Raw genomic sequence first — 9,698 nt, forward strand, 5'->3', positions numbered from 1 at the left:
ATCCCAACAGCGCCTTCTAGGTGGGAAGAAGTTCGTTTCTTCTGATAAGAGAGCAATAAATTCTTTTTCTCTGAAAGATTTAGGTGTCCTGTGGCTGCTATCTCGCTGCAAGTCCTTTTCTTAAAAAAAGTATCCCACATAGCATCGTTTCTATTTTAACAATTTTTATAACCTAAAACTATATTTAACACAGTACTTAAGAGAATTAATACAGCATTACTTTCTACAAGAACACATATAATATTCATTGTAATATTTGAGAAAAGCCAATCACAAAATACATGCATTTTTCGCAGTGTCCTTTGGGCCCTGTCCCACGGCCCCAGGACACCCCGGCCTGCCCGCAGTAAACATGGCGGCCGCGGCGCCAGCCGCGTTGATAACGCACACCCTCTGCCCACACTCAAGATGGCGGCAGCGGCCTCGCCCAATGGCGGCGTTCCCTCACAGCCTTCCTGCCCACCATTGGCTGCCAGCCTGTAAGATGGCGGCACCAAAACTTCCGCCCCGGGCGGAAGCGCGGTCCAAGATGGCGGCGTACGAGAAGCGGCGAGCGGCCGCCGCCCCGGTACCGGCGGGGGGTAGCGGGCTGCCGGAACCGGGGCGGGCAGCGCCGGGGGGCGGCGGGCCGGCGGAGGGCAGCGCGGCGGAGTTCCTGCTGCGAGCCGGCGTCACGGCCATGGTGCGGGAGGCGCTGCTCAAGGTGCTGGAGGCGCGGCCCGCCGAGCCCGTGTCCTTCCTTGCTGAGTACTTCGAGCGGCTGGTACTGGCGGAGGCAGCGGCGGAACCCCCGGGGCCGCCGCAGCGCCTGGCCCGGGCGCTGTGGTACGTGTGCCTGGCTCATCACTCGCACAGGTGCGGCGAGCGGCGGCGGCGGGGGGCGGCGGGGACGGGGGGCGGCGGGGACGGGGGGCGAGGCCGCCTCTGTGTGTGTGTGTGCCATGTCGCGACAGGACGGCCTTCGACAGTAACACCGGCGCGGCCTACGAGGTGCTGGGCTGCGGCGGGCGGCGGCGGGCGGCGGGCGTGGACGGGCGGCTCTACAGCGAGCTGCTGAGGCGTATCTGCCAGCGCGGGGCGGCCCCGGCCGAGGCGGCGGCCGAGCTGCTGCGCCGCGTCCGGTGCCGCGACCACGAGGCCGTCCCGTTCGACGTGTTCCGCTACGGCGTCCTCACCTGCTGCGTGCTGCTGGAGTTCGCGGCCAAAGCGGACGCGCTGTTCGCCGTGCTGGGCGCCGGGGACTCGGCGGACAGCCGGCTGTGCCAGGCGGTGCTGCGGGCGCTGGAGGACGCGCTGGGAGCCGGGCACGGCCCGCGGCCCGGCCGCTACCTGGAGGCGGGCTCCAGGCTGGGCCCCGACAGGCTGGCGCTGGCCATGGACCAGGCGCTGCAGGAGAGGAAGATGGGCTCCTCCATGAGCAGGGAGGAGTTCCTGAGCAAAGCCACGGCGCTGTTCATAGCCAAGGTGAAGCCTGTGGAGTGATGGAGGGTGGGAGCAGCGCTGGCTGGGGCTCCTCTCCGAGCTGGACGGTGAGCACGGGGAGCTGGCTGGAGAGCCCAGCAAGAGATTCCCAGTTTCCACACTCCCTGCCTGCTCTGATGGTGCCCAGCAGCTCCGTGTCCCAGCTGGGAGATCCCTCTCAGGGATTATCCAGGACTCACGTGGAGGCTGTGACCCGTGGAGCTGCTTTGGGCAGTGAAGTGACCCAGAAGGAACAAAGTGTGGGGCTGGGCTGTGGCTGCACAGGGGCAGCTGGGGAGGGCTGAGGTGGTTTGGGATGTGAGACACATCCCCTTCCTCCAGGACCAGCTGCGTGTTGGGCCGGGGGTTATTTATTTAAACTTGTCTGATCGTTATTTATACTGTTCAATTCCTGGTTTGCTGTAAGACATTAAAGCTTTTTTTATTATTTTTTAGTGGCCACTTTCTTACCTCCTGGCAGCACCAAGTGCCCAGAGCCCTGGGGGTGGTGTCGGCAGCAGGTGCAGGACTGTGGCAGAGCCGGTGGGGGGATGTTGTGTCACATCGGGGCGGATGTTCCGCTCCCCGCGGGCAGGACTGGGTGAGGCTGCGGCTGGCGGCTCAGCTGACGGGATGTGACACAAAGCCAGCTGCGAGCCGGGGATTCCTGAAGCCGAGCAGCCTCTGCTGCTGTGGATTGTCGCACAGGGGTGACACCCGCAGGCTGGCCGGGGCTCTGTGTGCTGGGGAGCGCCTGCCCATCGCTGGGTTTGCTCGGTGGGCCGGTGCCACCGGGGGAGCCGCCCTGCCCATTATTGGGTTCGCTCGGTGGGCCGGTGACACCGGGAGCGCCACCGGGAGCACCGGGGGAGCTGCCCTGCCCATTGTTGGGTTCGTTCGGTGAGCCGGTGACACTGGGAACGTCACTGGGGGCACTGGCGGAACTACCCTGCCCATTATTGGGTTCACTCGGTGAGCCGGTGTCACCGGGAACGCCACCGGGAGCACCGGGGGAGCCGCCCTGCCCATTATTGGGTTCGCTCGGTGAGCCGGTGACACCGGGAGCGCCACCGGGACCACCGGGGGAGCCGCCCTGCCCATCGCTAGATTCGCTCGGTGGGCCAGTGACACCGGGAGAGTCCCAGGGCGTTCGCCCATCCCTGAATACGCTCGGTGGGCCGGTGCTACCGGGAGCCCCGGGGCGCCCCCTCATCGCTGGGTTCGCTCGGTGCCACCGGGAGCGCCCTCAGGGGCACCGGCGGAGCCGCCCCGCCCACCACCTGCCCCGCCCACCTGCCCCACCCCGCGCTCCGATTGGCCAGCTGCACCGTAGGGGGCGTTCCCCTCTGAGGCCACGCCCCTCGCGGCGCTCCAGCCCCCGCCGTGCCCCGCGTGGCCCCGGTAGCGCCGCCGAGAGCCCCGGTAGAGCGGCATGGCGCGGCCCGCCGTGCCCAGCTCGCAGAAGGCGCTGCTGCTGGAGCTCAAGGGGCTGCAGGAGGAGCCCGTGGAGGGGTTCCGCGTCGGGCTGGTGGACGAGGGGGACCTGTACACCTGGGACGTGGCCATCTTCGGACCCCCGGACACGCACTACGAGGGCGGATACTTCAAGGTGAGCGGCGGGGGTGTCGGGGGATGTGCTGCGTGGTATGGGAAGGAGTTTCTCAGTTTTGGGAAGGGGTGAGACCCTGTGAGGGGGATGTGGGTGTCCCGGGTGGGTGTAGGGGTCGTGACAGAGCTGCTCCCAGGCTTAGGCGTGAGTGAGGTCTTTCACTGGGCACCTGGGGGTCGCTGGGGCTTCAGGGTGGTCCTGGCAGGGAGATGGTTCCTTCTACCGAGGGTCCCCTTATGGGGGGCTCAACCACCCCCCTGCCCTCCTGGTCTGAGGGTGGACAGCAGTCACTGGGGTTCCCTCTTCTGGAGGGGATCTGAGGCATTGCCACCAGACCAGGGAAGAGATAAAGGACCCCCGAGTCCCCCCAGAGACAGCCCAGGGTGGGAGCAAGGGGCTGGGTTAGTGAGAGAGTGTCATGGCTTGGTTTGGGGTGGAAAAAGATGTTTGTTGGTCTGACTGCGCAGCCCCCCCTCGGCAGGATGTGTGTGTGCTCTTCCCAGGTATTGTGCAACCTGGGCTAGCTGTTTTCTTCCTCTTTCTCATGCTCCCTCCTCCGTGGAGCCCTTGTGTTTTCATCCTGTTGCTGTCAGGGTGGGGATGCACAGGGTGACTCACCCAGGGTTAGCTGTGTTTGTTTTCCTGACGCTCCAGAGCCGGGTTTCATCTCTTCACTGGAGTGCAGGGATTTTTTTCCCCGCAGCATTTTAGCATGAAACCCTGTGAACTCTCACCCTTTCAGCCACTCATGCTCCTGTTTTGTGCTTGAGAGCTTCCAAACTCAGCACAGTGCTGGCGAGGCTGTGCCCTAAGAGGAGAGCAGAGGGGCAGAGCATTGCCCAGCCTGTTTGTACACACAGGGTGGGGTTGTTGCTGTCCAAGCCCCCTTTGGCATCGCTTTGCCTCGGCTGGTTTTGTTCTGATCCCCTCTGACACAACAAAGGGGATTATTCTGCCATGTTCAGCTGTTTGGCCAGAGCCCAGCACGGGGCTGTGTGTCACTGCCCTGCACTCCACACACACACACACAACACAGCCCCCACTGCACTTTCCCCTTTTCCCACCCCCTGTCCTGTGCCATGGATTTTTCTCAGTTCATGTACAAGAGAATCCACTGTCTGGATTTTCTTTTGGGTGAACTGAGGGAGCAAGAAGCGTTCAGGGAGTTGTCGTGTTGACTCTTGATCTGCAAGTTTGCTCCCAGGGCCTGGAAACAGCTGAAAGCTGAATCAGTCCCTGGGAATTTGTGCAGCCACACAGGGAGAAGCTGCCCACATTTTTTTGGATTCCTGGTGCTGGTGGGTTGGGGCAATCCTCTGAGGACTGTGGGATGTTGCTCTAGGTCCCTGTGCCCCCTCAGGCTTCACTCAGAGATGGACAGGGAGCCCCTCTCTGCCCAAACTCAGCCCTGTGGGTTTGGCAGCTGTGGGAGGAGCTGGTGCTGGCTGAGTGTCCCTGCTGGAGCCCTGGGCTGCAGCCTGAGCTTCATGTGATTTTATTTTTAGCCCCCAAGCTGCGCGTTGCGGCCAGTTTGGACTGGGTCTCTTCTCAGCAGTGACAGGCTATTTTTAGGTTTGGTGCGTTCATCAGAGCACCAAACACCTGATGCTTCCTTCCTGTGGGCTCTGGAGAGTAAACAACCAGTGGCACAGCCATGGTCTGGCCCTGGCAGCAGCTCTGGGGGTGCCCCAGCCTTTCTGCACGGCTCTCTGTGCTGCTGTGGGGTTTGTGCTGGGTGCCAGCACCACCAGCTCCCCCTGGTTCCTCTGCATTGGAGAGCACCAGAGGGCCCTGCTGGGCAGGGGGTGTGGGCAGGATGGGGGGCAAGGAGCTGCTGTTGGTCACAGCCCCTTTGCTCAACACTCTGTGTGGTGAGAGGCTGCCCCCAGGGCTGTATTTTAACACTTTAAACACTCTACACTGGTGCAGAGACTCTGTCCCAGCAGGTGCCCAGCTGGGCTTGGCAGAGGTTCCTTTTTACCAGAGCTATCAGAGGCTCTGTGGTTTCCATCCCTTCCTTCTCACAGGCTGGTGTTCCCATCTCCTTGTTGTTCCCTCTGTGGTTTCCATCCCTTATTTCTCACAAGTTTTCACATCTCCTCATTGTTCCCTCTGTGGTTTCCATCCCTTATTTCTCACAAGTGTTCACCTCTCCTCGTTGTTCCCTCTGTGGTTTCCATCCCTTCCATCTCACAAGTGTTCACATCTCCTTGTTGTTCCCTCTGTGGTTTCCACCCCTTATTTCTCACAAGTGTTCACATCTCCTCGTTGTTCCCTCTGTGGTTTCCATCCCTTATTTCTCACAAGTGTTCACATCTCCTCGTTGTTCCCTCTGTGGTTTCCACCCCTTATTTCTTACAAGTGTTCACATCTCCTTGTTGTTCCCTCTGTGGCTTCCATCCCTTATTTCTCACAAGTGTTCACACCTCCTTGTTGTTCCCTCTGTGGTTTCCATCCCTTATTTCTCACAAGTTTTCACATCTCCTTGTTGTTCCCTCTGTGGTTTCCACCCCTTATTTCTCACAAGTTTTCACATTTCCTTGTTGCTCCCTCGCAGGCTCGTCTCCGCTTCCCCATCGACTACCCCTACTCTCCTCCTGCCTTCAGGTTCCTCACCAAGATGTGGCACCCCAATATCTACGAGGTAGGTCCCCTGGGACAGCCAGGAGGCTCTTGGACAGCCAGTGGACACGTGTGCCTCTGTTGTGATGGCACTGGGTGCAAATGCCAGCCTTTGGCACTGGGCACTCAGTGCCTGGCACAGGGAACATCGCTAATGAGCTCACGACAGCATTTTGCTGTCCCAGAGCAGCGTCCAGGTCAGCCAGGCTTTGCAGGCCTGGTGGCTCCCACGCTTGGGGACATTGTGCCTGTGCCAAGAGTGGCTGCAGGGCCAGCAATGTGCATTGGGCAGCCTGGCCTGGACAGAGCTGGCAGTCATGGGGTGCCTGTCCACTTTTGTGTCCCTCCTATGGGACTGAAGGGACAGCTGGGGTCACCTGTGGTGAGGTTCACAGGGGTCTTAGGATGAGGGAAGAGATGAGAATGTTGGCTTCATGTTTCAGAAGGTTTGATTTATTATTTTATGATATGTATTATATTAAAACTATACTAAAAGAATAGAAGAAAGCTTTCTGATTAAATCCTATCTAAGAATAGAAAAAGAAGGAATGATAACAAAGGCTTGTGACTGACCCAGACAGTCTGGACAGCTGGACTGTGATTGGCCATTAATTAGAAACAACCAACATAGACCAATTACAGATGCACCTGCTGCATTCCACAGCAGCAGACAATCAATGTTTACATTTTGTTCCTGAGGCCTCTCAGCTTCTCAGGAGAAAAAAATCCTAAGGAAAGGATTTTCCATAAAACATGTGTGTGACAGTCGCCTCACCTGGCTTCAGCCAAAGGGACGAGCGAGTGAGGAGATCCTTGGGGCAGCAGCTCCTGAGGATTCTGTCTCTCTGGTGCTTTCAGACAGGTGATGTCTGCATCTCCATCCTGCACCCCCCTGTGGATGACCCTCAGAGTGGAGAGCTGCCCTCGGAGCGCTGGAACCCCACCCAGAACGTGCGGTGAGGGATGGCAGGGTGGGAGGCTGGGGACAGGAGGTGCCAGGGGGCTAGAGAAGGCTCTCGGGCTGTTGGATTGGCTGAAGAACACCCAGTGCTTGTGTATTCTTGGGTTGCTGTTTGATAATTGCTGCCTCGAGATGTGCAGGATGTCTTTGCTTCGGCCTGTGCCTGCAGAACGAGTCTGGACTCTTCAGTTTTCAGTCTTGAAGTTGTTTGTTAATTCTTTTCTATAATATTTTCTTTCTGCCCAGCTGAGGTATGCTCAGCAGGGCAGCGACGGGCACTCTCTGTGTTGTCCTTTTATACTCCAAACTACATATAACATATTTACACTTAATTCTCAATACCTATCACCTGTGTTAGACAGTGCACTTCTACTCTAAACCAATCCCAAAGTGCCACCATCACTGCAGAAAATGGAGAACAAGAAGAAGAAGAAAGGCTGGACACTGATTCCTCCATCTTGTCTCCATAACCCCCATACCAAAAATCCTAAAATCTACATTTTCACCCTGTGATCATTTTGTTATTACACTATTCAAACCTCTGTGACTTTCAGGTCTTCATACAAAGTTGGCAGCTTGCTCTAGGGGTCAAAATCAAATCCCCAGGTGTTCTGGGCTGTGTGCCAGGGTCTCTGAGCCCCACAGTGGGGTTCTTGGCAACCCTGGACACCCAGAGGGATGTACTGAGTGTATGAGCCCAAGAGTCCGTGCCCAGCCTGCTCCCCTTTGCTGTGACCTCTCTTGCTGTGCACAGCACAAGGTTTTGGGCTGCTGGCACTGCTGGGGTGCTGCTCAGCCGCCTCAGCTCTGACCTGCTCATGTTTATCCACACCAGAACCATTCTGCTGAGTGTGATCTCGCTGCTGAATGAGCCCAACACGTTTTCCCCGGCCAACGTGGACGCCTCGGTGATGTACCGCAAGTGGAAGGAGAGCAAAGGGAAGGACCGGGAGTACACAGACATCATCAGGTGTGTGCTGAGCCCAGCCCTGGCAGCCCTGGCTGTGCTGGGATGTGGGAGTGTCAGGGGTAGGATGGTCAGGATGGATGGAGATGAGAGATCTCTGCAGCCAGGTCGTGGAATTTGGGGTTTATTGCAAAGGGCCTGGGTGCAGGGCCCTGCTGGGAGCTGCCAGGCACAGCTCAGAGCAGGCCTGAGAGGAGAGAGGGGTAAAGAGAGAGAAGGCAGGAGCGTGGTAAAGAGATGAGAGAGTGAGGAAGGGTAAAGAGGGTAAAGAGAGAGTAACAGGAACCTTGTCCTCTTTTACAATACAATAAATCTTCTTCTGGTTGTGGAACTTGGGGTTTATTGCAAAGGGACAAGTGCAGGGCCCTGCTGGGAGCTCCAGCCACAGCTCAGAGCAGGGCTGAGAGGAGAGAAGGGGAGAGAGGATGAGATTGTGAGAGAGTAAAAGGTGTAAGAGAGGGAGGTTCCCGTTCCAATACAACAAATCTTCTTCTGTGTTGAATATTCTGATTCTCACTAACCAATCCAGTACAATATACAAATCCTACAGCATTTACATACAGCCTATAAGAATCACTACATTACCATACCGTGTTACATTTTAAACCCTAAAAACTCCTCTTTGGGCCCCTTCTGCCAAGCTGTAGGGTCTGCTCTGTCCCTTAGGACAAGCAGAGGGTGTTGTTCCATCAAAAGGGGATTACCTTCAGCCAGCCACACCATTGTTTTCCAGTTGTTCAGTAACTGAGGGATCTCAAAGCTTGCTTTCATTTCCATCTCCCTTATAGTTTCCATATTCTCAAAATCTTTTGCCAGGCAATCATATTTACAAGGCTTTCCTGTTTCATCCTCCCCAGCGCTGGGATCCTGTGGGACAGGGGCTCTGGAGGGCTGGTGTGCACAGCTCTGTTCTCACCCCCCATTTCTCACCCTGCAGGAAGCAGGTGCTGGGCACCAAGGTGGATGCTGAGCGGGATGGAGTGAAGGTCCCCACCACGCTGGCTGAGTACTGTGTGAAGACCAAGACTCCAGCCCCAGACGAGGGCTCAGACCTCTTTTATGATGACTATTATGAGGATGATGAGCTGGAGGAGGAAGCAGAGAGCTGTTACGGTGATGAGGATGACTCCGGCAATGAGGAATCTTGATGGCCCTCTGGCATTGCAAAACTTCCTATAAACTACTGAATTTTACCTCAACTAGGACAAACTGGTTTGAATTTAGGATCTGTCAGCCCTGAAATTAACTCTCTACCTCGCAGGGAGACTGTTCTGCTGTTGCAAAGGAAATCCCATGGCTGTCTTTGTAGGAAAAGATAAAACCCCTTATTTACAAACTTCCAGGGAGGGGGAAGCTGTGTTGGGGTGTTCACAAAGCCACAGAAATTGAGGTGCTGGTGGCTTTGCCTGGCTGAGGAGTGACAACCAGGCCTGGTGTTGGCTGCCCCTCATTTGGGTCTGTTCAGCTTCTCTTCAGCCCCACGGGGTAGGAGCAGTTTGGGGCACTTGTGGGGGTGGTGAGTGGTTGCTTTGGTGGGAGAACAACATGTGAGTGCTGTCTTGGCTTTCAACACCTTTTAGGGTTCACCCTGCAGCCATCTGGGCTGTCCCACAGGACCCTTTTGCCTTCCCTGCCCTGATGCTGGAGCTGTGTTCACAGGGAGAGGGGCACCAGGGAGGATTTGTCCAGCAGCCACCAGCACTGACCATGTGGGGATGATCAGTTTGTGGTGTTTTGGTTTTTAACTCGCTGGGAGGGGTGGGGTCATGCTGAGTTTTTCTGCTTCTGGTGTTTTTTTTTTTGTTTTGTTTTTGGACACTATTTAATAAAGTTCTTCCAGGGAAAGGTTGTGATGCACGAGTGAGGTTCTGTGCAGGCTACAAGGGATTTGTGTCGGACATGGGCTGGCATGGAGCAGTGGGCAGCTGTGGGTCTCACAATAACCCTCTTTCCACCTTGCAGAGTGGGCACGAGGGTCTGGGCAGGGTTGCCTGAACATCTCTGCCCTTCCTGGGCTACATCAGTGCCTCTGCCCCGGGGCTTTGGCCAGCACTCAGTCTGCACCTGGGCCAACCCTG

The 9,698-nt window shown here is 57.0% G+C and overlaps 2 protein-coding genes across 2 annotated transcripts; both read left to right on the plus strand.

The window, feature by feature from the left end:
- The first annotated feature begins 529 nt into the window (after window positions 1–529).
- TPGS1 (tubulin polyglutamylase complex subunit 1) lies at window positions 530–1,909 on the plus strand. Its single transcript, XM_063160713.1, has 2 exons — window positions 530–855; window positions 954–1,909. The coding sequence occupies exons 1-2, from the start codon at window positions 530–532 to the stop codon at window positions 1,480–1,482; spliced, it is 855 nt and encodes a 284-aa protein (XP_063016783.1). The 3' UTR covers window positions 1,483–1,909.
- A 947-nt stretch (window positions 1,910–2,856) lies between these two features.
- On the plus strand, window positions 2,857–9,465 carry CDC34 (cell division cycle 34, ubiqiutin conjugating enzyme). Its single transcript, XM_063160983.1, has 5 exons — window positions 2,857–3,070; window positions 5,628–5,714; window positions 6,551–6,648; window positions 7,489–7,623; window positions 8,558–9,465. The coding sequence occupies exons 1-5, from the start codon at window positions 2,894–2,896 to the stop codon at window positions 8,766–8,768; spliced, it is 708 nt and encodes a 235-aa protein (XP_063017053.1). The 5' UTR covers window positions 2,857–2,893; the 3' UTR covers window positions 8,769–9,465.
- Window positions 9,466–9,698: the final 233 nt, after the last annotated feature.

This window comes from Melospiza melodia, chromosome 7 (assembly GCF_035770615.1).
Source record: "Melospiza melodia melodia isolate bMelMel2 chromosome 7, bMelMel2.pri, whole genome shotgun sequence".
Lineage (NCBI taxonomy): Eukaryota > Metazoa > Chordata > Aves > Passeriformes > Passerellidae > Melospiza > Melospiza melodia.